The sequence below is a fragment of the Acanthaster planci genome, linkage group LG08, assembly GCF_054643075.1.
Source record: "Acanthaster planci isolate LZ-2023a linkage group LG08, COTS_SCS, whole genome shotgun sequence".
Taxonomy (NCBI): Eukaryota; Metazoa; Echinodermata; class Asteroidea; order Valvatida; family Acanthasteridae; genus Acanthaster; species Acanthaster planci.
Window position 1 is genome coordinate 7,038,892 of NC_141784.1, and position 27,959 is coordinate 7,066,850.

Below are 27,959 nucleotides of genomic sequence, written 5' to 3' on the forward strand. Positions count from 1 at the left end.
GAATAAAATGAAAAAGGGCTATTAAGTACACTCCTCAAAATGTCGTGTGGTTTCCTAAAATATTTCAAAATGCTGACTATACCAGCGGCTTCATCAGTCTGAAATCACACTGTGTCTTCCTGAAATTGAACCATTTAACATTTGGTGGTAAGTTATGATACAAAAGTAAGCTGCAAAGGACTTTCTTGTTTAAACTGATATTTTTGCTTGATCAACAATCATAAAATGTTTTATCGTAAGGTTTGTATTTTTCAGTGATAGATTTCTGAATATAAATTAGTGCTTTTAAGTTTAGAAGGGAAATTTCCAAGTTAGCACTCCATCTTTGGCCGGAAATGACCAGAGTCATGGAAGTTTAAGCTCACTGGCTCAAAAGTTTATTATCCAAATCAATCACTGTTATTGCCTCTCTCGTGGGGGCGCTCTTGTGTAAACACTTTGGTTTTGACCTTCGAACGAATCACGCACTGTTGTATGACTGGTAATCAATCCCCCATGTTTATTTGTCACGTCAATGTGTTGAGGTGGGTACCAGTGGCCATGCGCCAGTCGATCGCGGTTGCAAAATGTTGGTCGTTGCTTGCCACTGTTAGTGTCAGTGCAAAGTTTTCGCATGTTAGGGGTGGTGTAAATGCAAATTTATGCTTTTTCAACAGGCCATGGACGTGTCAAGTTGTTGCAAAGTCGGTAGATCATGATGGAACATCACTGGGACAGCACAGAACAGATTTTCCACGATGCAATTAGGGAGTATTTGGTAAGACATCATTCTGTATCAGTGTACATGTATGTACAATACATGTCCATGTAGTCAGTCTTAACAGACAAATCGCCTTTTTTCATGGTTTTGGACGGTTGGGCGATAGTACTTTGTAGTATAGTAGTACTACTAGTACTCCTAGTGTGATGCCCGAGGGCATGGTCCATCTCACTTAATTCTCGAGCAAGTTCTACTGTTAAAACCTTGGCTAATGATAAGTAGGCCTAATTGCTGATTACCTGTACATAGCCGTAATCTACTGTAGCTCTAAAGAGCCGTAATTGATGTATGATTTATACCTACTGGTAGAGAGTCCACATGTCATGCATGTCATGAGCCGGTATCTACAGTATGCATTAGCCCAGGTGGACTCCCTGACTGTACTACGTTACGGAGGGAGTCCAGGGTATAACGGGTGACATGATCATGAGAGTCAAAAATGGCAATTAACAATCTCCTGGGCCTGAATTTAAAAACGAAAAATCACCTACTTTGAGGTTTTATAACTTCGACACAGTCTAGCTATCTGTCCATTGCTCTAAAATCCAACTTGTCCCTGCCAATTACCAATTCAGTCTGCATATTGTATGTTTAATTTATGAATTAAAAAAGGAAAGGCCGATCAATGGCACGATTTGTGCATGATTGCTACATGTACTTACCACACGTGCGCGCACGAGTACTGCCTCTGCATACTGTGTTCCCCATCAGTGTAGCATCGCTCTCACCTGTTCATCACGATCATCATGCCCGCAATGTAATCCTCTTTTTATTCCTCAATTATCAAGAAAAGTTACTGTTTCATTTTAATAAAAATCGGATCTCTACAGTATTGTGTATACATTTAACCAATAAAACTCTATGAACAAATTAATCATGTTAAACACTTCAAAGAGAGATCGTTGACGAACTTCTTCCCGTACAACTGCAAGAACCCTGCATATACAAAGCCTTCTACAGTAACCAAGGTTATTCTTATAACAAAAGCAGCTTGTGTCGCAAATTTATATTTAAAAACCGAAATCTAAAGGGGAAGAATTCCATATACGAAGTTCACTGTAATATCGGGTAATTACTACAAAAGCATCCTTACTTTGATCGTTGAATGAAGACGATTCCAATAGGCATTGAAGAGCTGAACATCATAGGACAGAAATGTGGAGTTTTGGGCACACTTTTGGAGCTACACATGGACCAGGTTTACATCGACAGGCGGCCATCTTTGCTTCTGAAGAACATGGCAAATGCGCACGACGTGTGCGCATGTACCGAATCATATCCGGAAAGAACCATTATGTAACAGGGGTTGAGCTGCCACAAGCATTGAGGTAATTTATGCATGAATCCGCAACACGAGGAGTGCAGAGGGCCGTCATCTGTCTGGAAGGATCTACACAGTTCACGAAACGCCGCGCAATGTGCCCTACTGTGCATGTACATGTACAATTTTTACTTGGGGGAAAATAGTGCGTGTTTTGCGACAATTCTTAAGTTGGAGGATTTGGTTAGAAGGAAAAAATGGGCTCTATTTCTTTTACAGACAATTTGTAAGTTGGACAATTTGTTTAGAAGGAAAAAAGGGGCCCAATTTCTTTTACAGACAGTTTGTAAGTTGGACAATTTGTTTAGAAGGAAAAAAGGGGCCCAATTTCTTTTACAGACAGTTTGTAACTTGGACAATTTGTTTAGAAGGAAAAAAGGGGCCCAATTTCTTTTACAGACAGTTTGTAAGTTGGACAATTTGTTTAGAAGGAAAAAAGGGGCCCAATTTCTTTTACAGACAGTTTGTAAGTTGGACAATTTGTTTAGAAGGAAAAAAGGGGCCCGATTTCTTTTACAGACAGTTTGTAAGTTGGACAATTTGTTTAGAAGGAAAAAAGGGGCCCAATTTCTTTTACAGACAGTTTGTAAGTTGGACAATTTGTTTAGAAGGAAAAAATGGGCCCAATTTCTTTTACAGACAGTTTGTAAGTTGGACAATTTGTTTAGAAGGAAAAAAGGGGCCCAATTTCTTTTACAGACAGTTTGTAAGTTGGACAATTTGTTTAGAAGGAAAAAAGGGGCAAATTTCTTTTAGAGAGTGCTTGTCAGTTGGAGGAGTTTCTTTCTATATTTATACAGAGGGAAGGGGAAAAGGGAGTTGAAACCTGTCTTTAGATTATTGTGTGGCTATCTGCGCTCTAAAATGTGAGGGGAGGCTTGTACAGGAGAAGAACATCCTTAAGGATTTGATTGAAGTGGTCTACTCCTGCATGTCGGCAGCGCCACATGTATTCGGCTCACGTCATACAGTCAATTGTGCTCACACATGTACCTTACCTAGTTGATTTCCTTTGGCACAACCTACTTATATTAACAACGGATAGCCACATTTATTTATATTTAAATATTCTAATTTATACAAATATTCTTGAATAATTACATATTCAGTTTCATAAATATTTAATTTTTTAAATATTCATCTTGACCTCATCGTGACCTCTCCTTAATTCAACCGTAACTTTATATGGAACATATCGACTTCCTCCGGCAACAAGCGCTCGTGTGGCGTGGTCAGACTGCTGTATTTCTATACCTAACAGTTCTCTTCATTGCAGGTTCGATTCCCCTTTACGACACAGTTTGGATTAAATGTATTAAATGTGTATACTAACTCTAATAATCATTGTACTAATGACAGGAAAACTGTGGAGAAATAAAAGGACGGTAGAGGATATAGTAGGGAAAAAAAGAACGGCAAAAGGACTCACTTTTTTGCCGTTTTATTGCGTGGGGCCCCTTCTTTTTAAACCTGTCCCCCTAAGTTACTGAACCCCCTTTCACATCTCTATTCCCCAAAAATAAATGTCGCCCCTTTTTAAATCTGTCCTGGAGCAAAAATTTCTCCTAAAAAGTGAACTTCGTATATGGAATTCTTTCCATTTAAAGCAGAACAAAATATGAACATTTTAGGGGTAACCAATAGTGGGTTAATTGGTCAGTCTGAAGCCCCCGATCCTACAAAAATGGAACTGAATTTTTTTTATTGGCTCAACGGCACGCGGGTTAAAGCCGTGTACCAGTAAGCCCTCTGTGTAGCAGGCGAGCAACAGACCTTCACTGGAAATTGCACATGAATAGTGTGTGCACGCAAAAGTAACATTGTCTCTCACTTATTTTCCTCAACTTTGCAGGATTTTTTGGTTCGTTTGGAAATTCCTAAATCCCCCAGACGGATTGATAAGGCCTCAAAGAACTTGCACACATGAAAAACTAGTTTCTTCAACAAGGTAAACCAAGTGCAAATTAAGAACTAAATTTGTGGTTGTTTTGTACACAACTTTTATACCCTGGACGTCAGTCGTAATGAAATGAAGACAACGTCCAACATTGTGCATTGCAACAGAAGCTATTGAATGTGTGACGTCATCTCACAGAACATGTGACAAACTCTGAACACTGATTAATTGATTCTCCATATTAACTGTTCTCACGTTCATTTGATGGAAAAAATTTACCTTTTAGTTGATTATAAAGAAATATTGTTGGCTATTTAGGCAATTCAATAAATATGATGGGAAATGCATAAGAGCGCCACTGTAAGGTTGCTACGCGACAACATTCGAACCCAAAAGAATTCTTAGACGCATATAAAAAGCTGAGCGTAACGTGTTCACTTTAGTTGCCGCAATAAGTTGTGTTACTCGACATTAGTTAAGAAACTTTCTTTGTTTTCTGATTTATTTAAGATCTCCAAAGTACCGTACATTTTCTGTCCATCAGGTCTTGCTTATTAATAAATTAGACCCTTTCCAGATTGATGATGAATTAATTTTGGACGACATCTGTCACTGTATAATTAATATCTGTTAAATATTATTATTTCTTGAAGCTTTCCATGTATGATGTGATAAACTTCAAGAATGTGATGACGTATTTAGCAAAGACTCCGGTTGCATTGTAGGAGCATATTTCAGGCCTTGAATTCCGTAATTTTCAGGGCAAGGCCACTTTGGCCTTGAATGAAGCAAAATTTTCCGGAGTAATTGCAGTAGGGGCTGGTTACTGATGTAGTAGATGAAGTTATAGAAATCTACCGGAGTAATTGCAGCAGGGCTGGTTGCCGACGTAGTAGATGAAGTATAGAAATCTATCGGAGTAATTTCAGTAGGGGCTGGTTACTGAAGTTAACGAAATCTACCGGTTATAGAAATCTACCAGAGGAATTGCAGCAGGGCTGGTTACCGACGTAGTAGTTGAAGTTATAGAAATCTACCGGAGTAATTGCAGTAGGGGCTGGTTGCCGACGTAGTAGTGGAAGTTATAGAAATCTACCAGAGGAATTGCAGCAGGGCTGGTTACCGACGTAGTAGTGGAAGTTATAGAAATCTACCAGAGGAATTGCAGCAGGGCTGGTTACCGACGTAGTAGATGAAGTTATAGAAATCTACCAGAGGAATTGCAGCAGGGCTGGTTACCGACGTAGTAGATGAAGTTATAGAAATCTACCGGAGTAATTGCAGTAGGGGCTGGTTACTGAAGTTAACGAAATCTAGCGGTTACAGAAATCTATCGGAGCAATTGCAGCAGGGCTGGTTATTGATGTAGTAGATGAAGTTATAGAAATCTACCGAAGTAATTGCAGCATGGCTGGTTACTGACGTAGTAGATGAAGTATAGAAATCTATCGGAGTAATTGCAGCAGGGCTGGTTACCGACGTAGTAGACGAAGTTATAGAAATCTACTGGAGTAATTGCAGCAGGGCTGGTTACCGACGTACATGTAGTAGACGAAGTTATAGAAATCTACCGGTGTAATTGCAGCAGGGCTGGTTACCGACGTAGTAGATGAAGTTATAGAAATCTACCGGAGTAATTGCAGCAGGGCTGGTTACCGACGTAGTAGATGAAGTTATAGAAATCTGCCGGAGTAATTGCAGCAGGGCTGGTTACCGACGTAGTAGATGAAGTTATAGAAATCTACCGAAGTAATTGCAGCATGGCTGGTTACCGACGTAGTAGATGAAGTATAGAAATCTATCGGAGTAATTGCAGCAGGGCTGGTTACCGACGTAGTAGACGAAGTTATAGAAATCTACTGGAGTAATTGCAGCAGGGCTGGTTACCGACGTACATGTAGTAGACGAAGTTATAGAAATCTACCGGTGTAATTGCAGCAGGGCTGGTTACCGACGTAGTAGATGAAGTTATAGAAATCTACCGGAGTAATTGCAGCAGGGCTGGTTACCGACGTAGTAGATGAAGTTATAGAAATCTATCGGAGTAATTGCAGCAGGGCTGGTTACCGACGTAGTAGACGAAGTTATAGAAATCTACTGGAGTAATTGCAGCAGGGCTGGTTACCGACGTACATGTAGTAGACGAAGTTATAGAAATCTACCGGTGTAATTGCAGCAGGGCTGGTTACCGACGTAGTAGATGAAGTTATAGAAATCTACCGGAGTAATTGCAGCAGGGCTGGTTACCGACGTAGTAGATGAAGTTATAGAAATCTGCCGGAGTAATTGCAGCAGGGCTGGTTACCGACGTAGTAGATGAAGTTATAGAAATCTACCGAAGTAATTGCAGCATGGCTGGTTACCGACGTAGTAGATGAAGTATAGAAATCTATCGGAGTAATTGCAGCAGGGCTGGTTACCGACGTAGTAGACGAAGTTATAGAAATCTACTGGAGTAATTGCAGCAGGGCTGGTTACCGACGTACATGTAGTAGACGAAGTTATAGAAATCTACCAGAGGAATTGCAGCATGGCTGGTTACCGACGTAGTAGATGAAGTATAGAAATCTATCGGAGTAATTGCAGCAGGGCTGGTTACCGACGTTGTAGACGAAGTTATAGAAATCTACTGGAGTAATTGCAGCAGGGCTGGTTACCGACGTACATGTAGTAGACGAAGTTATAGAAATCTACCGGTGTAATTGCAGCAGGGCTGGTTACCGACGTAGTAGATGAAGTTATAGAAATCTACCGGAGTAATTGCAGCAGGGCTGGTTACCGACGTAGTAGATGAAGTTATAGAAATCTACCGGTGTAATTGCAGCAGGGCTGGTTACCGACGTAGTAGATGAAGTTATAGAAATCTACTGGAGTAATTGCAGTAGGGGCTGGTTACTGATGTAGTAGATGAAGTTGTAGAAATCTACCGAAGTAATTGAGGCAGGGCTGGTTACTGACGTAGTAGTGGAAGTGGTAGCACAGCAGCGGAGCTTAATGCATACTTAGGCACAGTTATAATATTAGGGAAGTAATGAATTTCTTGTAAATAGAGGAACCAAAGATTGTTGTTGAAGACAAGACGTGCTGTTTAAATATTTGAATAAAACGAGCAAGGTTGACATTAGGCAGTGTTCAACCGTCATTTCCCTCCACCGTCCTGACTCGAGGTGTTAAGTTAAACTACCTGGTTGCATATTTACACGTATATTTTAACCAACAAATCTGGGGATTCAATAAATTGTCACAGTCCTGCCACAGGAGAGCGCCTTCTAACCTGACTGGCAGAGAGGAACTCCAGTGGCCGCACACGCAGCACTAGTAGAGTCCAAGTACATGCACATGTACATGCACCTTCCATCTATTGGCTTTCCATCGCATTATTTGCATTAATTCATCTTGAACTCTCAAAATACCTTGTACCTTGAATCCAAATCCTCCAAACTCACCTCCAAAGCAAAAAGGCTTTAAACTTTTAAAGAGTTAAAGATAAACTGTCTAAAGTGCCAGGCTTATTATCTTGGAGTAGGCTTACTCTAAATTTGTACTTGTTTGCGGCGCATCCAACTTTCTCATCATGAAATTCTCGAATAAAATTTGGGCCTATGCGCTGATGTTCATTTACTGTCAATGATCGATCATCACTTCGGCTTTTTTCTTTCTGCAGCTACACTGTATTTGCAAATTAAAAGCTTTTCCAGTGAGAATTCAGGAAAAATGTCTGCAGAGCATAGTGTTTGCGTTTTACAGACTAAGCCCCCTAAATACAAAAATTAACTGGTTAAAATTGTCTAGAAAATGGATAAATGATCGCTGTTCACTCACGACCGGTGTTGACGTCCGACACAGGCACTGAAGACGACTTCGGTCAACTTTTGCCAACTGCTGAGGGTGTTATGAAAAATACTGAGCCTGGAAAAGCACTGCGCACCTTACACTTTGAGATTTACATTGCCGACAGTGCACGCGGATTTGGCGGTACTGTATTTTGCGACTTTTTTCAGAAATGCACCTACATATTGAAAGAGAAGTTTTTTCATAATATCTGGAACAATTACTCATATTAATGCTTACATGACTTATTTGAAAGAATAAAATTTCATGCCTCACTATAACGTGAAATGAAATTTTTAAAAATTAACGTCTACTGTACCAGTAGGAGAACAAAAACAAACCAGTAATGTTAAATTGAGCTCACCGTATTGCTAGTCAGTATTTTTTCCCTCAAACTGCATCACTACACCAAAGCAATTTATGCAAAAAATTATGTCTCATTCAAGAGACATTAACTGGCAGATTTTTCAGAAGCACATGTGGGGCATTACTGATACCCCATCAATAACGGTGCAGTGTTTGTGCGCGATTTTTGGTGACATAAGTTTTTCTACAGCCGAACAAAACTCATTGCTGTGATGTTGCTTCTGCTTCAGTGACGTCCGATGTTGTTCATAATGTTATTCAATAAGAATTGTAGTGCTTTCAAGGAAAATACAGGGAAATACCCGTACACTCAGCAGTCATTATTACACATTTTATACTGATTTTGGGGGACCAAAATGATGTAAGATTAGGGATAGCAGGAAGTCCCCATAACTAGGTCCTAATTTGCCTAACATTATCTCTTTAAGACAGGAAGGGCCTACCCACTTTTACAGGTGAACCGTATATGCTCACATAATTACGGTACATTTTACGAAAATTTTGAAATACATGTAACTTGGAATACCGCATGTGTAGGTACTTAAAGTATTAGAAAATCACTAGACAGCTGGGCTTTCTCCAGTATTGATGCTCCAAAACCAAGGTTATACATGTGTATTATCGGGTCTCTGTCCACTAGTCCATTGGGTAACATAACTTTTACTCAAACATGTACAAGATACCGTTACCCTTCTCGATTTCCTAGCAAGCATAAAGTCATTGAGCAATTCAAAAGTGAGATTCTCCTAACTTACTGGTATAGCATTTACAGTAACATGTGGTAACAGTGCAAGATTTCTCCAGAATTTTATTGGCAAACAGTTTTCATGCCAGCACTACCCAGCAGTGTGGAACACCATAAAAATATTCTGATGGATGTGGTGGACATAAAATTTCACTACTTTTTAGCGGTACATGCAACACAGCTTACAAGAATTCAGCTTGCAAGGACTACAAATTGTTAACAGGGCAAGAAGTATTGTTCATGTCTTAAATTTTGGTTAATCATGGCTGGAGATACTCCTAGACATGAGAAGCTACATGTACAGTATTATAGTGATTGTGTGTGTTACCGCAACTGATGTGGTTTGTTCATCAACAATCTGCCAATCGGTGCGACTGAATACTTGCGATCGAATTGAATGTTGAATAGTCGAATAGTGAATTATTTGAATTGTCTCAATCCTGACGTGTACGTGTGTTTACCCATCTTCACTCTGACATATGTAGTCCACATGCATACGTGTATGTACATGTATAATGTACCTGATTAAATTAAGATGGTTGAAAGCCCCTTGAAAAACCTTTATACTTTATGCAGAGTGTGTCATCCGTCTGTTAATAAAAATTGAAGTGTAGAACACCTTCCATCCATCAGGGTACATTTTTAGTATGCCTGGTCATATGAAGCAAGTGACCTGGTACATGTACATGATGAGATAGAGAGAACCACCCCCCCTGCGTTGTGTTGGTCATTGTCTCACTGGAATCTGAGGAATTCTTTTCAGATACCATTATAGGGGGGAAGTGTTAGGTAACAACAGTCTAAAGTGTGTATAGCAATTGGACATGTGGGGGGGGGTATCCCTGGGCCTCATTTCTTGCTGGATATATGCCTGGGAGTGATTCATGTAGCTTCAGCCTACATGTAATAGACCTTCAGCATATTGACGTAATGCAGTGTTGACCGCTGTGCATTGTGAGTGAAAGGTGGAGATGTTGTAGGAATGCATCAACGTGACCCGTTAGGTGTAATGTACATGTATACTATATGGCGTGGGTATTCGGCCAAACAAGAGTGAACAAACTAGAACATGTACATGTACATTAAAACGAAAAAGACAAACATCAAACAACAAACCAAAAGAACCCACTTTAAGGTGGTCAGGATTAATAAAAGTGAAAATAAACCACTGTAGCTCGAAAGCCAATTAATCCATCCTTAAAGTGGAACAAAAAAACATTAGAAACAGGTAGAAAACTGTAATGGCAAGAGAATCACGGGGAAAAAAAGCAGTACATGTATAAGAAGTATTGAAAAACAAAACCATGTATACGATGAGACTAGAATCCTTAATAGGTGGCCTAAAAATTGGGATATTGCATAAGGGAAAAGAAAATGTAGAGTGCATACAGAGGTCGGTCCACTTGGACTTCGCTTTGATGATGGCCTTATTTCTCATGGAAATCTGTCGCCTTTGGCGGTCCCATGGAAGTTTAAAAAATGCAGCTCTGGCGTTCGTTGAGTGCTTGATAAACACAATGGAACACAGCAGTTCACATGGACCATTTCGGACAATAATCGGGAATTTTTATATTTTTTCATGTCAGATACACATGCCATATAGTATGCGTTACTCATAACGGGTCATGTCTACGCGTTCCTGCAACATCCCCACCTTTCACCCATAATGCATCGCGGTAAACACTGCATTATGTCATTATGTTGTAGGTCTATTGTAGTCAAATGATACACTAAATGTACATGTAGCATATTAGTAGTAGGTTGATTCTAGTCGTGCCTTGTGTTTGTTTAATTCCATGGGTATGTAGTGCTTTCCCTTTCAAGCCTTGGGTGTTAGATTAGATTTGAAGCTTTTCATGGTGCAGGTAGCAAGTAAAGTAGTTTACGGTAGCACCATGGATATGCATGTAAGGTTCAGAAAAGAACCGTGCTACATGTATTCAACATTTCAGACAGTATGCTGTGTCCATCATCAGGAGACTGCCCCTGACGATGGACAGAGCAGACTGCCCCTGACGATGGACAGAGCATACTGTCCCAAATGTTGAGTACCACTGTTCAGTTCTTTTCAGAACCCCACATGCTCAAAAAGAGATGGTGCTATTGCAAACCTCTCTAGTTTACAAGCCTAGTGTGTGTTAATAATAACAACAGAAATTGGACATGTTGGAAGATTTAAGATTTTTAGGGGTACATTTAACATTAATAGGCACTTACCGGGTAACATGCTAAGGGGAATTATTTGTCTGTCAGATTTTGATTTAATTTGATTTTCATAGATTCAAAATAATAAATGTACATGTACATGTACATCTATATGTGGTACATGCAAAGTATTCCTTTTTACTTTCATGCCTTCTATTTGAAATCTCATATTTGCATAGATTTCCTCCAGTACATGTATATTTTCAAAGATATGGACTGTTTCTTGTACATGTATGTACATGTGTGTATGTAAAAATGTACATGCAGCTGACTCGATAAATTAAGAACATGCAGTTTCAGTCAAGATGTGAAGTCTTTGTTCCGTATTTTCAAGAAAACTTGACAGGAATTCTGTATTTTTGAATGATTGTTGAATAATATAATGCATACATGTACATGTGTACATGTACACTTGCATTGCCATGACTGCACATTGCCTAAAAACAAAGATTGTGTTTCTTGGTTTTTCTCAAAGCACTGTAATATGAAAGAAGTCAGTGAAATGGTAGTTGCAATAGATTTTAAACCCCATTTGGTCTAATTCATAACACTGCAGTATGAGCAAATAATGTCCATTATCTGCCCTGAGCTGAAGCACCCCCTCATCTGTTAAAAAGAGTCATGTTGGTCGGGAGTGTTCATTTTGTTGATAGCGATGAGACTGTGATGCTTGCATTTCATAGTTGTTTGTGAACCAGTGATCATGGTGATGTGCAGTTGCTACCAAAGGAGCCTCTGTTGCTAGGAGAATTGCGTCCTCTCTTGATCCGGCTTGGGGACCACACTACATGTACATGTCGCGGTACCTTTGATGGCTAGAAGAGGGCTACTCTGTTATTTTGCATGTCTAGTGAAAGATTGCAGTGGAACAATTGTTTTTGGTACTGTACACGTACGTACATGTACATACATGTAGCATGTCACAGTTCAACACCACAACTTTCCACACCTGCTTACATCGGGTATGTGATGTACATGTACATGTACCCTCTGTACAGTGTACATGTACAGTGTGTACACAGCATGTATCCATAGAGCTACATGTACATGTATATATACGTGTACATTTATACACGTGCCTTTACATGTATGACGTGTGAATGATACATGTACATGTACATATACATGTACGTGTACATTGTAAGTCATTCATGTATGCAGCCTGACAAATGGAAGACATACAATGTAGTAGAAAATCTCCAATGTAGATACATTGTATGATCTTGGCCAGTATATGGTCCTTTTTGTTGTGTCTGAATTTTTCTCTGTAGGTTTGTGATTCACTTACATGTACCCCTCTCATCATTTTTCACGATCAACATTTTATGTTAATATACCGGTACATGTCTGTTACATGTCAATATGTGTGTTTGTTTTTTTGTATGATAGATTGACTTGCTGTTCTTCACTGTTCTCTACATCTCTTCCTATCTGGTTATCTGTCGGTATAAGAGACAAGCAGATAAGGAAGACTATTTCTCAGGTGAGTTCATTAAAGTCAGGCCTTGCCTTTTCCTGTCCTTTGTTTTCATAGCTAAAAAGCTCAATTCACCAGGTGGTCTAGTATCCGTGGATATTGAACTAGAAATTAAAAAAAATTGGCAAGCTGTTTATTAGTCGTGGTATGAATTTATCTGGATTAATTACAATGTTTGAAGATTTGAAGTTGCTGAAACAGGTGGTATTGAATTATTCGTTGGAAGGACAGTACAGCTATTTAACAATTTAAAGACAGGTTCCCAAAATTTCACATTAGAAATGGTATAGCCCAGAGACCTTCTGGCTACCGGTACAACAATTAGTCACAACAAAAAAAACTTTTGATCTACTCTGAAGCTTAGATTGTTATGATAGACGTCCAACACTATCCTGGAAAACTTGGTTTGAAGAACTGCAGTGTGGCATTCTAGACGTTGCTACAGTACTTCATGTCCAACAGTGTACACGTACATGTGCATACATATACATGTACGTATACATATGTACATGCTGTATGTACATGTACGTGTAGTTTGCTCTAAAAGATGACAAGTGCCCGTTTTATTTTCTTATGCCTCTGTTGATTTTTGCAGCAGATGCATCTGATGCCATCGTGTACCGGGTTGCTTTGTGGAGTTGTACCTTTACTCTAGCCATCTCAGTTGGTGCTGGACTGCTGCTCCCATTCTCAATCCTCAGTAATGAAGTCCTTGTCTTCTATCCCAACAACTTCTACATGAGATGGCTGAATGGCTCACTGATTCATGGTATGCTTAAGTTCATAGGTGTCAGTGCAAATATTAGCTCATTTTTTTCAGGAGAATTCTTAAGATGGTTTCAGCATCTTCACAGAGGGCTTTAAAAGTCTAGATATCCTCTCAAACTTTGATGTACATGTATCTACCCTGATTGTCAAGAATGTTCTACCTAACCTGTAGGTGTTGGCTTCAAACATTTCCTACAGTGTACATATACCAGTATGAGCCAGTTACGTATTCTAACACCACATGCCTACAATGAAGTGCATCCAAGATCATTTGGATGCACATACAAGGTCTGTCCTATCAGCGTGCTCCTACAATTGATGTGGACTCATGTGTGTGCTTTGTTCCTGAATTACTCTGTACTTTGGCTTTTAGTTTCTTCCAAAGGTCAATGTTTCCAAATACGAATGAAATTCCTTTTCTAATCACTCCCACTGCCAAATGTCTTTTCTTTCCGAAAACATTCCTCAGGTATGATAGAAGTAATATTTAGAAGAATTCAACAGACAGTTTGGCTTTTGCTGCCATTGGTAGTTTAATATTTTTCCAGCAGTTTCTATTACAAGGGCCTTTATTGCCATTCCAAGGACTGACTTAGGAGCTCAATTCCTTTACCTGACAGTTCTATTCAAAGTAAACCCTTGCTTTGTTCTGTTTGTGTTTCTGTCTCTAGGGCTTTGGAATCTGATATTCCTGTTTTCCAATCTCTCCTTGTTTGTGCTGATGCCCTTTGCCTACTTCCTGACTGAGTCTGAAGGTTTTGCAGGCTCTAAAAAGGTATGTTGAAATGAAATGACTGTAGAGGATCTTTATCAATGTTCCCATTTTATACATGTACATGTATGTAGGCTATTTGGTAAATGTATGCACTGCACCGGTCTATTTCACATACATACACTGACATATATATTTACATATTGGTACAAATGATTTGATTCATCATGATGCATTTCATGTTGACATACATGTACTTTTAAGATAATGATATTTGATATTTTCCAGCGTGTTAGAAGCCATTATGCTTTGTTCGTATATTGTGTTGGCCTTGTAGTGTACATGTGAATCACCATTCCATTCCATGAAAAATGATTTTCATAAGGGTGCACAGGCATAATGTACATACACACACATACAGTGTACATGCTTGTACTGTAAATGTATGGTTAATATTTATCTGTGTTATATAAATGTACATGTATTTAATCAACGCAGCTCAGTTTGAATGCTGTAGCAGGGAGCAGTTGTTCGTAAGGTCCCAACAATACATGTACATGTACACAGATGAAGATGTTATTTATTTTATTTACATATATTTTCTTATTTTTTATCAGGGTAACCTATTCACAACAGGTGGTCTTCCAAAGGGCCCTGGGACAGAAAATTTAATACCTGTACAGAACTAAAGATATTCAAATCAGCAAACATTTCAAATCATAAAACAGTTAAAAAAGGAAAAACTCTAGTTAAATACATGACGAGGGACTAGGAGACTACATGTATACGTGGTTGTACAGTTGTATCAAAATACCAGGGTATTTGAATATAAACTGTCTGAAAAAATATTTAGAAATATACATTGTACACATTACCAGTACTAAGGTTGAATTACAATTAAAATGATCTCAGACAGGTTACATGTAATGTGCTTGTGAGCCGTGTGTGCCAACTGTAAGATGCTTTCAATTTACTGACATGGCAATATCCCTCATGCATTATCACATTTTCATATTTGTATGAGAAATGCAACGGCATGTAAGAGGAGAAAGTGTGTTACAGGTGCATTATACACCTGTATGTATGATGCATGTATGATAGCGATCACAAAAGTAAATGAATAAGAGAATGCATGAACAAGGTACATATGTACAGACATTCATGTACACTATAAGGTTCATGTAATAAACTACATTGAAATCTTACCGGTAGACTATGTACATAATTGCATGAGACCATCTCATTACGTTTTGGTTGAATTTTTTTTTTACTGAGCTGACTTTGTGTGTTCATACTTCATACATGTAGCAAGTACAATGAATGTGCTTTATAATATAAACCTACTGTAACAAAGTGTACACATGCCATTGTAGGAGTCTAGTAATCTTCACCGTGGTTGTTTTCCTTAACAAACCGCTGCAAGTATCCATAGCCATGGACATAGGTATCTGATTAACAAACTGCTGTAAGTATCCACAGCCATAGACAAAGTTGTCTGATTCAGCGTGGTTCCACTTCCAATTTTCTTTTCCTTTCATCTCAGGGCATTAAGGCTCGTGTGTATGAGACCTTTGTCGTTCTGATCATTCTTGGCCTGCTAGTCTTTGGCATGGTGTGGGTAGCATCAGCTATCATGGACAGTGATTCTTCCAGTCGAGAAACACTCTCAAGTACGTACAGTGTAGGTAGCTAGTGAGACTATTAGATCCATGCACAAGCTGTTGGGAGTGCTTTTGGATCCTACTAACAATCGCCATGGTTGGGCAGTGTTGCAACAGGTTTCAAACAAAGGCATTGTGGAAGTGCATATTAACATTGGTTCTTGTGATATTCATCAGCTTGGATGTTTGGTCTGTTAATTTTCTCCCCTGAAGATTTCTGTAAAATTTGACCAAATACATGTATGTAGGGTTGATATTTTGGAGGGGAAGTTGAGCTGTGGTATACCTCAGTGACGAAGAGGACTTTTCTTTCTGTCTGAACCATTTTTTTGGTTGAGCATTTCCTTATCTGACCTTTGTTTTCCCTGTTTGCTTTCTAGGAGTGTGGTCCTATCTTCCATATCTGTACACATGCATCTCTCTGCTGGGTGTTCTCATGTTACTGAGTAAGTTAGGGAAAGAATTGAAGTTGATCTGATCAATTTAGAAGTTGTTTGAAATGTGTAAGGACTTAATTGCTTGGTACTGTACCAGTACGTATTTATGGACAGGCTAAATTGTATTTAGAAACAGTATGGAGTCATGAGAATATGTGGGAAAACCAAGTTTGAAAACTGAATAAGATAAAGTTCTTTACAAAACCTATGTCAGTTATGTTGAAACTGTAATCATGTATTTTCCTCCTTTAAGAATGAATTTGTTTTGAATAAACTGATTGTGATAAATCAGTGTGCTCTAATGTGCTCTTGTAGCCTGTTAAATTAATGTGGGAATTCAGAAATAAATTCTTTTGTTTGTTGTTTTTACCATCTGTTGTCTGTTCTCCATTGATAGTATCTACACCACTGGGCTTCACCAGGATGTTTTCAGTGATTGGTCAGCTTGTCGTCAAACCACAGTTTATGGAGAATCTAGAGGAGGAATATCATCTAGCCAAGTTTGAGGAGGATGATTTGTTGAGAAAGATGCAAGGTCAGTGAGAATAAAAAGACCTGATTCAAAATCTTATGGTTGGTTCATTCGCCTTAATCTGTGGAAAAGGATTGCAGTGTTTAGAGTTTACTCAGGTTTTGAAATCAATCCTGAAAAATTCAGCGTGAAATTTTGACCTAAGAAAACCTGTGTAGATAAACTTTAAAGCTTCATGTTTGTCATTCACTTAGTTTTTGAGAGTTTCAGTATTTTTGTTTTCGTTGTAAAAATACACCAGAAAGTCCCATTATTCATTTGTTATGGCAACATTATTTCATTCAGGAAAATGACTGCCAAGTTACTAATTAGTAATGTATTAATGTTTTTGTCTTTAATCAATATTTTTAGGGTACATATACAGGAAGAATGAATGCATTTAATTAAACATTGATTTATTCTGTAGGCTCAGAGTCCAGTGCTGTGTACTCCATTGAACATACAAATGGACAGACTGAATTGAGGCAGCGACTGGCCGAAGTGCAGCGAGACCGCAAGGTACTAGACAGGAGGCGGAAGGCATCTTCATGGCAACGTAACCTTGGTTACCCCTTGCTCTGGATTCTTCTCTTTGCCTTGACAGTCTTGTCGCTCTGTGTTGTAGGCTGGAACATATTCCGTCTGCTGTTTGGAATTGGCTTTTTCTCTGTTAGCATCAAGGTGAGATTTTATGAATGGTAACTTCCACAAATCCACCGAAAGCTATTTCACAGGTTTTAGAAAATTGAGATTTGCATAGTCAGATTGTCACTATTACTGATCATTAGGGTTGCTGGCATGGTATTGCATAGTCTGACAGTGGGATAAAAAAGTTCTACATGAGCAATTCCATCAAAGTGATTTTTTTTTTGATTTTTTTTAAATCTTAGGAAGCTGGTCTGGGGAAAGTGTCTCTGTCAATGCTGGGGTCGTTTGGAGCTCTCATCGAGGTCACACTGATCTGGTATCCTTTAACAATCAGACAAGAATGTATTGTGCAACATTTTAAGACTACCATCTGATGATTAGAAACAAGATTTTAATATTCTAGTAGCAGAAGCTTGAGAAGTGTGAGTTTGTATCGGGGAAAGGATTGGAGTCATGGACTTTGGTACTTGGCTTTATTCACATGTCGGCCATCTTGAATTGAAAATAAAAAGATCCCTGTAAAAATTGTAAAAAACAAAAATGTGTGAGAATGAAAATGATGCAACAGGCCAAGAGTATATAGATTTCCATTCTCAGTCCCATTGCAGTGGGGAGTTTGAAATTATTGATATAAAGTAATTTCACCTTTACTGTCCAAATTAAAGATTTTCTAAAATGAGGTTGTAATTGTGATTATATCGGTACCAAAATAGTCAGGCACCTCCCTATTTCAGAGGGTGCCCAAAATGTAGTGGAGTTTGGGATCCAAAATGAACCAAAATGGCTGTCTCATGAATAAAGCTCATTAGAGGAGGTTTTATCCCATCAGAACATTCTAAGTATTCCAAGTTGACAGACACATCCTAAATACATGTAGCTAGCCATCCCAGCCAAACATTGTTTGCACCTTAACTAACCAACCTGTCAGCTATCTGATGCTAGCATCCGTTGTAGGCTTCTACACTGTTCCATTCTTCCGATCACTAGTCCCTCGGGTAAAGGACACCCCTATGACCAAAGTCATCGCTAACTGTCTAGTCATATTGATTCTGAGCTCAGCGCTACCACTGCTGTCTAGAACACTGGGTAAGTGTCAACTCTTGTAATGGTTTGTGTACACCAGAGACCTAAGCATCAGCTAGAGCTTTGAAGCTGCATGTCAGAAAATGTGTTCTTGGACACATCACTGACCTAAATATTGGCTTGTCTAATGATACAGAGTTTGACACCAGAAGTTGAGAGAATGTTTTGAAACGCTGCTGTTTGTGGTAGTTTTCAGTGCTAGAAAATGATGTTGGCCTTATAAATGCAGAGTGGATTAATCTGCAAGTTAAATACTGTTATACATGGATTTGTGTAATGGTTTTGGACAGGTGTCACAAGCTATGATCTGATTGGTGAGTTTGGCCGTTCTGATTGGCTTCAGAACTTCTATCTTGTGATTGGCTACAATCTACTGTTCAGCATTCTGACGTCATCCTGCCTGCTGAACAAGTTCACATCCACTGTCCGTGTTTACATCCAGCATAGTGTGGCACAGTATGTCCACAATGTACGAGAAGCCAACCACTTCAGGACCTCGTCGTTTTGGTCACAGAAATCACAGAATGGAAACACAGCACATGTTAAAGGGACCAATGGGGTCACAGCGGTGGATACTGGTGCTATGAACGGTGGGCTAAGTACTAAAAGTGAATAAGGTATGGTTTGATGTGGTATTGCAGTCATGGTATCTGTTCACTCCTTTGGCTTGTTAAAGTACTAGTGTTATTATTATTCACAATGAACCAACTTAACCTCCTCAAGTCAACGCAGCATGCAATATTTGTACTTTTATGCCACATTTTCCAATCTGCACATGTTTATTAAGAGTTGGGTAATACAGTCTTGCTTGCCATTGAGAACTGTATGCAGTGCTCTTTATATCAATTGAAATTAGGCGTCCTGTTCCTGGTATCTACAAGAACCTGTATCTACAGCTAAAGGCCACAGTATAACAGAAGTACCAGCTGTGTATCATGCAATGTGCTTCTGAACCTTCATATCAAGAGAGGATAAGCCTTAAATGCGGATTACACTGAAAAGCAATAATGATATTTCCAGCACATGCTGCATGCTTGATTGGGTAGAAAGGTTGAAGTAAGGTAGGTCTATACATGTACATCAGCAATAAGCTGATACTAACACATGCTGCATGCTTGGTGGGGCAGAAAAGTTGAAGTAAGGTAGGTCTACACATGTACATCAGCAATAAGCTGATACTAACACATGCTGCATGCTTGGTGGGGCAGAAAAGTTGAAGTAAGGTAGGTCTACACATGTACATCAGCAATAAGCTGATACTAACACAAGCTGCATTGCTGGTGTGCTTGTCTTACATTGGAAAACAATAATCTCTTGGTTCTTTGTTCATACCCAGTGATCTCGCTCTGCCTCCCACAGGTCCGAGCGGAGAATGAAGACATCGTTGTAACTTTTGTATTTGTGTTCATTCGTAATGCTGTTAGAGAAATGAAAAGCAAAATTCAAAGTTATTGATGTTACAGTGTTTAAATGTAAGCCACAAACTGATAACAGCCTCCGGTTCAAGGACTGTTTTGTTGAATGTCAATGTGTGAATATGTTGGCAATATGCGTTGTCGACTTCCCAGGTAGGGGTGCAATGTGTAAGAAAGAAATTTCAGACTGTGTGATTGGCCATGCTGTGCGTGAATGCAATTGTAATTCAGTTCCAAGGTATTTGGCCTTCTTTTGGTATATCAACAACAAGAAAAACTGTATTGAATTGGAAGAATCACTTTGAAAAGCATAGACCATGTAGACGGCATTAATTTACATATTGCATGTAATGATTGCTGGTACATCAAGCACAGATGGTCCATGCAATTTTACTTCCTAAAATAACTGTTTAACATACGGTAAAAGAACCATATCATAATATAATCAAACATGCATTTTTTGGATCTGTAGCTATGTATTTAATACTTGTCAAGGTGAAATACATTTTTAGATGCTGCATTAAACATTGATAGTTCTCTTTATTTTGTCGGGCTAGATGTACAACCGCCACCTGCAAACGGGTAGTATTTTGGTTTATTTAGGAGCGTTTTCGAAATAAGTGGATTTGGCTTAGACTTCAGTTTCGCTGGTTCCAGTCAGAGTTTGAACTTGTGGTTTTGAACGTTGCTTCAAAATGGCTGGAACCAGCCTAACTAAAGTTTAAGCTGAATCCACTTATTTCGAAAACGCTCTTAGTTTAAAATGAGGATTTTCTGACCTAAATTTAGTACGTACCATACCACCAAGGGAAAAATATGTTTTATGCAGTATTGTTTTCCGTAAGCAGATTTCTTGTAGGTCAGAGTAAAGTGTGTTTTAGACTTTATCATATGGAATGATATGGGGCCCCTTTTAAGATAAGTACATGTAGAACAGTGGTTTGTTTTGTCTCTGGTTTTTGCTGCATAGTTTTAGAGAAGCACTGGTACAGGTGTGTCACAGGTGTTTGGTACAAAAGGTACGGAATCTCATAAATATTTTCTTAGTTTTTTAATCTAGTCTAATACTAAGCTTTGTACTTTGAAAGTTTGAATGCATGAGCTTAGACTGTGAATGTGCAACTTAAGCTACCAGCATCAACAGCATTTGTCATTCATTGACTGGCCATTCAAAAAGATAGAATTTAAACCTCATGAGATAGAGTTGCTTCTTAGCATATGTAGACTACACTTGCATTTACAAAGCTGAAAAAACCAGAAATGCTCATAATGTTACCTTTCCTTTGTTGTTCATTTTCTTATTGCCAAAATTCCCCAATGTACTCTACATTCCTTTGTTGACTTTTGTGTGTGTTTGTTGAGTGTGTGTGTGTTGAAAAGTAAATACATGTATATATTTTTCATATATGTATTTGACAAATTTGAGGTTTGTTTTATTAAAATGAAGTTTTCATGATGTTATACATACTTACATGTAGTATGGGAATGAATGAAAAACCTGTGCTAGCTCAACCTGTTGTGTGGGGTAACTGGGGTTAAATACAAAACAAAGTATGAATTCCTTTTTCTTGCACAAACTATAAAATAACATGACTAACTGCTAAGCTCAAAAATGTGAAATCAGCCACACTTTGAGTTAGAAAGTAAAATTGATGTGCATGTTTGTGGTTACAGTACCAAGGGCTACATCAAATCTGGTAATTAGTGAGTCAATTAGGTTTAGTTTGGTGGCTTACTGTACATTGTATTAGTAGTTTCCAGTTTTTAATGTAGGAGACGTTCAAAGCATGCTTGATATTGAATCTACACAATGTGAAAGAGTGTCATGTAGTTGAAATTATACCGAGGCGATATACATGTACACAGTAGAAATTCCTGTAATGGCCAAAATTGGACAGGTTTACGTGTACAGTGTATGTGATTTTAGTTTGCTATTGATTTTGTGACATTCGACTCCATGTTACTCTGTGTATAGATTTCTCCTGTTATATACGGTACACGTACATTGACATGTTCTGGTATATCTCATTTCTACATTTTGCAGTACTATATGTTACTTGTATTTGTTCATAAACACCAGTAAGTTGGTGACTCTTCATTTTGCTTTGGGTAAATCATCCAGTTTTTATGAAAGATTTTCTTCTATTGTGGGATTTTTCTCCAGTTCTCTGTCTCTGTGGATGGCAATCGGGTCATACAAATGGTTTTTATATTAGAGTCTTGAAATAGCCAGTATTTGACTGCAATTTTGACCACATACATGTCATCCACCATAGTTTGCTCTAATTCACATCTATCTACATGTAGATGTAACGTTTTGCACAGTTTGGGCCATTCAGAAGAGTAATGGTAAAAAGCTTCAGTTATATTGAGAAGTGTGACTTTTTGTATTCATGTCAGTTTGTGTTTAACCTGTTTGTAAATTTGTAAATAAGATCACAAATTTTTCCATTCAACCTTTTTGTATTGACAAATTATCAGTGCCATATTTTTTTGGTTATGTTTTGTATGTATATTAATAAGTCATCTCTCCCCGCCCCTCCATTTGAAGGCCACAGTAGTAACAGCCGTGAAAACTGCTGAAAATTAGTTTGGGCAAACACAGATTAGTTCAGCTAAAAAGTCAAGCAAAACCTGGTGTGATACTGGTATGGGCTGTATTATTGTAAGCTGGTGTTATAATGCGTGGAGGTTTTCTCCTGATTTTGTGCTATGAAACAGAAATTTGTTAATTTGATAGAATTTAATACCAACAGCTTGTCAAGTTAAATACATGTATTTATTGAAAAGTAGGATTATGTTTGCCTGGTTTGCTTACACTTTTGAAGAGCTGAATAACAGCCAGTTTTGGATTAGGTCCATTTTTTTTACACGGATGAGCGATAAATGAATGCAACGACAGAAAATGGTGCACTATGCAGAGTGATGCTTTACATATTTATAAATAAAGTGGAACCTGCTCTCTGTGTGAAGGATGAATTGAACATGTATGTCGGTCAGTGTGTGGCATCATACCCAACAAGATCGCTGATTGGTCAGAATGTACAATGCCCGTGTGACATCTTTGAAAAACTCCCCAGGTTTTTAATTACAGTGGTTCATTGCGCTATCAGTGGTTTGTTTGCTCTCAGTGTAAACAGTTGCATAGGAAACCACTGTTTTTATTTTTTTCTCATCTTAGAATATCCTTTATCACGCACTCTATTGGCCCTTTTACATTCAAAACAATTATACAGAAAGCACGTGTACATGTACTTTGAAGGTATAACCATCTGTCATGATGTTATTGTGATTGACGTGATAGGTATCTATCACATTGTGGAATTCCGGCATGAAGGAGTCGGGCTACTATCATTGGTCCAAGTGTTCATGTAATGAACCATATACTGTGTACAGTTACACAACATATTTGTCAGAGTTTGCATTAATCTGTTTTGGAATCTGTGTGTGGTGCAGGGCTTGCTACCGTGGGCCATTCCTCCACCCAAAGGAAGCTCCCTCCCCCAGTTTGTTTTAAGTAATGAAAGGCAATTTATTGGTCTGTTCCATTTTCTTTTCTTCCAAAGCAGGTTTAAAGCCCCCAAAATGTTGCCTCACCCCTCAGAAAGGCCATTGCAATTTTTTTGGCTACCAAACAAGTTTGCCCCCTGTCCAAAATATTGGTTCTGGATCCCTTGTTTGTGTGGCACTAGGCACCTAGCAGAATGTCATGTATCACCAGAGCCTTTCTTGTGGATTTGCTTTAAGTTGATCAGTTTTGATTCATTGGTGTTAATTTCCACAACTGAAAAATGGCTAGAATTTCACTTTCTTGCAAAATGTGTTGATAGACATTTTCTTTTGCTTTCAAAAGAAGATTTTTGAATAATTTTCATTGAGAACTTGCCCCAAAACGTAGAGGTAAAGGTTGAAGCAATGTTAAATCTGTTGGTTTCTTTATTATGCTTGTCATACCATTTAATTGATAATTATAATGTAATAATTATAGTTATACTTCCAATTTATTCACTTTAATTTTTGGAAATTGAGTTCATATTTATATCAATACCTTGATTTTGCTCAGCAAAAATTATTAGTACATGTATTAAAAATTAACACGCATGATGATATATATGTATGTCTAGTTTATATAGATTTAATTTAATTGATCTGAATGTGAATTTATGATTGATTTGACTTCAATTTCCAGTCAGCAGAAAATTGCAATTAAATCTTTGTATCTTTCTTTTTTGACTTTACATAATCCTGCACACATTAACACCTGCTGAAAAAGGAAGCCAAATTGGTAACCTTTGGCAGTTTGATACATATTGATGTACACTGTATATGCATACACATCGCCAGGCAAAATATCGGTAACACCTGTCAACTTCAACATTAGGTTCATGTTACTTACATTAAAACAATTTAATAGTTTAATTCCAAAATTGGGTAAAATTTAATGCCATTTCAACTACAGAATCATTCAAAACGGTCTGCTTTTTATATTTCAGTCATGTCGGGCCCATTGTCTTTAGTAAATTCTTTATAAGAGCCAGTTTAATAAATATTAACGAAACTAATGACATATGTATCTCATTTTGATAGGCTACACAATACTCGTGGAATTGTTAAAGAGATCAGTGTTGGATAAGCATTTTATTTTGAGATTTCCAGCTGCATAAGTTGTCTTGAAGTTAAAAAAGGGAATAAAAAACCATATTCCAGAACTGCTTACTGTGATAACTCGACTACATAAATTTCACAATGTGCTAATCTGACTGAGCAATAAAAACTAATTGATGTGTGGTTTGAGCAGAAAGTGTCATTGCCAGTTATTATGAAGTCCAAATTATAGTTTATATAACCAGCAGTCATGCTAGTTACCGGTTTGTGGAAATATTTGTGAAACATCTCATGCTCTTAAAAAGTTTACACTGGCACTAGAATTGAATATTTATACTTGCAAAATAATTATACACATTTATGTAGATTTGGTAAAAAATGCTAGCCTGGCTTTTTATGTGGAAGCACAGTACACAATGTGTGTTCATACTAATGACAACTGATTAGTATCAATTCAAGGCAAGTTTATATTTAGCAGGTAGGTTTGGTCCTCTTGTCATCATTGTTCCAAATAAATTATAAACTGAATCATATCACTTAAACAGTTTTGTTCTTCTCACCATAGCGACACAACTGCTTGACAATTGCCATGGCAACCATTACAGCACCAAATTTAACGGCTCCCATTGCGTAAAAAATACCAACACTGTCTGTTGGTAATTTGACCAGTTCAATGAGCTGTGCCAAGATCAAGCTGGTTAACAAAGCTGCAATTTTACGTCCACCACTGATAACTTCTTTGGTTGTAATGAACCATTCTGTTAAGGCCAAGAGTGTTAAGCTACCAAAGTCTCGTGCTATGGAGAACAGAGGTGTTGTATCTAGGTGAACCCACTCCTGACGTTCACACCACCTTAGGGCAAGGGTCATGGACCATGTAGGGTCAAAGTTCAGGGCCACCATGATTCCAGATTGGATAAGTGTGGCCATGACCACAAAGATGGCGAAAGCAAGATGAGTGGATGTTGAGAAACTTTCCACTTGGAGATTGGAGATTACAAGTCCAACTAGGAGACCTGAAATTCAGCAACAGATATGAAGACTCCTTTAACCTTTAAAAATGAATTCGAACTGTAAAGTCTTTAAATTTCAATATGGTATAGTGTGAGGCAACTTTGGTTACATGATCAAAAGAAGTAGCTCTTTCTCAAATGGCAAAGGAATATTCCTGTTTTGGGATTGGGAGACATACCAGTAGACTACATGTACACGTATAAACAATTGAAATACTTAACTCTACATAAAAGTAACGGACTGTAGATCTTAAATGTCTGATCTTAAAGAATTTGTTTAAACATGTAAAAAATTTATGGCATACAACAAACTTGGCCCTACATTGCTAATGCTGGTTGATACTCAGTACAACGTGAATACCACGGATAATACTAATGCTAGTTGATACTCAGTACAAAGCGAACGCACTGATATTGCTAATGCTAGTCGATGCTCAGTACAAAGCGAATACCACTGATATTGCTAATGCTAGTTGATACTCAGTACAAAGCGAATGCCACTGATAATGCTAATGCTAGTTGATGCTCAGTACAAAGCGAATGCCACTGATATTGCTAATGCTAGTTGATGCTCAGTACAAAGCGAATGCCACTGATATTGCTAATGCTAGTTGATGCTCAGTACAAAGCGAATGCCACTGATATTGCTAATGCTAGTTGATACTCAGTACAAAGCGAATGCCACTGATATTGCTAATGCTAGTTGATACTCAGTACAAAGCGAATGCCACTGATATTGCTAATGTTGGTTGATACTCAGTACAAAGCGAATGCCACTGATATTGCTAATGCTAGTTGATACTCAGTACAAAGCGAATGCCACTGATATTGCTAATGCTCGTTGATGCTCAGTACAAAGCAAATACCACTGATGTTGTGGAGACTTTGCAGCAGAATTTTCGAAGTTGAAATGAGTTAAACTTTTGCATTCATGCTTGACTTCAAGCATTTATGATGTTCAAATCATTTGTAAGTGAAGACCTCATGCTTACCAACAGCAACACCAAGCAATACTTGATGGCTAAAGTGAGTGGCTATGAAGACCCGAGACACACATATGACCGATGCCAATCCAGCCAGGAATAACCATGGCAATATGCAAATAAACCTCATCATAAGACTCCTCTGACTAGGTTTATATGCTATTGCCAGGTGTGTTGTTAGGGATGACATCATGATGAACCATACTGCAGTAGTAACCATTGCATGACCAGATGGCACACCTAAAGAAAATGAGAAAAAAGAAACACTAGTGCTTGATGGATTAACCGTAACAATCTCAAATCCTCCGATTTTAATATGATTTTACATACACACTAGGGAGTTAGGGTTAACAAAGTACGTGTACTACCACTTCCCTCGTTAAATCTTAGATATGCTACTACGCGTGGAAAATTCTAGTCAAACTCAAAGGGGCACCTATAAGATGACTTTACCTGGGCCTGTTTCACATGTCAATCTGTACTGCTTGATGATTGGTCGGTTGTTTTCTTTGTACATGTTGCATTCATGTACCCACCAATATGGTCGTTGACCATTCAGTAACCTGGTAGATAAAAACATCATTTTAAATTACTCCTGTTGAGGTTTTTGCACAGTAAAGGAAGATAATGATGAAATTAAAGCTAGCCTTTTGTTTCAAACTAATTGTTTCAAAGATTGCTTTTTCTGAAAAGAAATCGAATTGACATCGACAGACCTACTGTACATGTACAACATAAATTTTGTTCACAATCTACTGGTTAGATTATGTTGTTGGCAAAACCATTTAGCCTTGTAATTTTTAGCCTTGTAATTTTGCATTCTTTTTTCATCCTGAGAACATTTTATTCTCCTAACAACAACCAAGATGTTTTTCAGAACAAATGCAAATGTAGGATCAATTGAATAATTCTTGTTTTGCTTTGCCAAACTTGCTTCTCAGAAGCAGAATAGGCAAGGGCCCCTAGGCCTAGTCGTAGTACTAGGCCTAGTAGTAGTAAAACTAAGTAAACATGGCAGAAAGCAAAATGTCAGAGGGTTGAATTGGAGAGTCTTTTGGTTTTTGTGTTTTCAATTCTTTTTCAGGAAATATAAAGGTAAGAAATGGCACTTAAGAATGATATACCAATACAATGAAATAAAACACAATTGGTAAGCATACCATTTAAGGGCAAGGTTGAGCCATTCAGATGTAACTGCAGCCCACAACACCTTCAACCCCGCCCCTCGGCTGATGCAATACACCAACGGAACATACACTAAGAAAGCACTACGTGGATCCCCTAAATGAGACAAGAACAACATAGTCTCAGAATAGTCGCCAAAAATATGCTGCAGCTTCTGTAAATGGGTGATCTCTAGAGCCTGTAGACGATCCATGGATAGTGAAGATGCACACCAACGAGAAATATGGCAAAATCTGAAGAGAAGTAGGTTTCTAGAAGGGAAGGCAATGTACAAAGCTAGCTACCGTTTAGCCAGGGACGCACGAAGGAATTAGATAGTATAGTCTTGTAAACAAG

At 38.2% G+C, this 27,959-nt stretch overlaps 2 protein-coding genes across 4 annotated transcripts; one reads left to right on the plus strand and one right to left on the minus strand.

The window, feature by feature from the left end:
• Nucleotides 1–527: 527 nt before the first annotated feature.
• LOC110987796 (protein LMBR1L-like) lies at nt 528–24,638 on the plus strand. 3 transcript variants are annotated; one of them, XM_022250876.2, is made up of 11 exons: nt 528–757; nt 12,515–12,608; nt 13,198–13,371; nt 14,042–14,145; nt 15,626–15,752; nt 16,124–16,189; nt 16,578–16,715; nt 17,125–17,372; nt 17,582–17,655; nt 18,268–18,425; nt 18,713–24,638. In XM_022250876.2, the coding sequence occupies exons 1-11, from the start codon at nt 695–697 to the stop codon at nt 19,036–19,038; spliced, it is 1,572 nt and encodes a 523-aa protein (XP_022106568.1). In that variant the 5' UTR covers nt 528–694; the 3' UTR covers nt 19,039–24,638. The 3 variants fall into 3 exon arrangements, with proteins under 3 accessions (XP_022106568.1, XP_022106566.1, XP_022106565.1); XM_022250874.2 differs by having other exon boundaries at nt 13,201–13,371; nt 17,119–17,372; XM_022250873.2 differs by having other exon boundaries at nt 529–757; nt 17,119–17,372.
• Nucleotides 23,756–27,956, minus strand: LOC110987779 (glucose-6-phosphatase 2-like). Its single transcript, XM_022250847.2, has 4 exons — nt 27,599–27,956; nt 26,892–27,001; nt 26,448–26,678; nt 23,756–25,458 (listed from the first exon to the last, which is right to left on the minus strand). Exons 1-4 carry the CDS (start codon nt 27,814–27,816, stop codon nt 24,980–24,982), a joined length of 1,038 nt encoding a protein of 345 aa, XP_022106539.2. The 5' UTR covers nt 27,817–27,956; the 3' UTR covers nt 23,756–24,979.
• Between the last annotated feature and the right edge of the window lie 3 nt (nt 27,957–27,959).

What these genes read in the sequence shown, in the direction of transcription:
- LOC110987779 (XM_022250847.2), bottom strand. Translation starts at nt 27,816, where the DNA reads ATGGATCGTCTACAGGCTCTAGAGATCACCCATTTACAGAAGCTGCAG. An exon ending in CTCAACCTTGCCCTTAAATG is followed by an intron (nt 27,002 to 27,598) that starts GTATGCTTACCA and finishes TTTATCTACCAG; the next exon opens with GTTACTGAATGGTCAACGAC. An exon ending in ATTGCTTGGTGTTGCTGTTG is followed by an intron (nt 25,459 to 26,447) that starts GTAAGCATGAGG and finishes GCTGAATTTCAG; the next exon opens with GTCTCCTAGTTGGACTTGTA.
- LOC110987796 (XM_022250873.2), top strand. Translation starts at nt 695, where the DNA reads ATGATGGAACATCACTGGGACAGCACAGAACAGATTTTCCACGATGCA. An exon ending in GGGTGTTCTCATGTTACTGA is followed by an intron (nt 16,190 to 16,577) that starts GTAAGTTAGGGA and finishes CTCCATTGATAG; the next exon opens with TATCTACACCACTGGGCTTC. An exon ending in ACTGCTGTCTAGAACACTGG is followed by an intron (nt 18,426 to 18,712) that starts GTAAGTGTCAAC and finishes GGTTTTGGACAG; the next exon opens with GTGTCACAAGCTATGATCTG.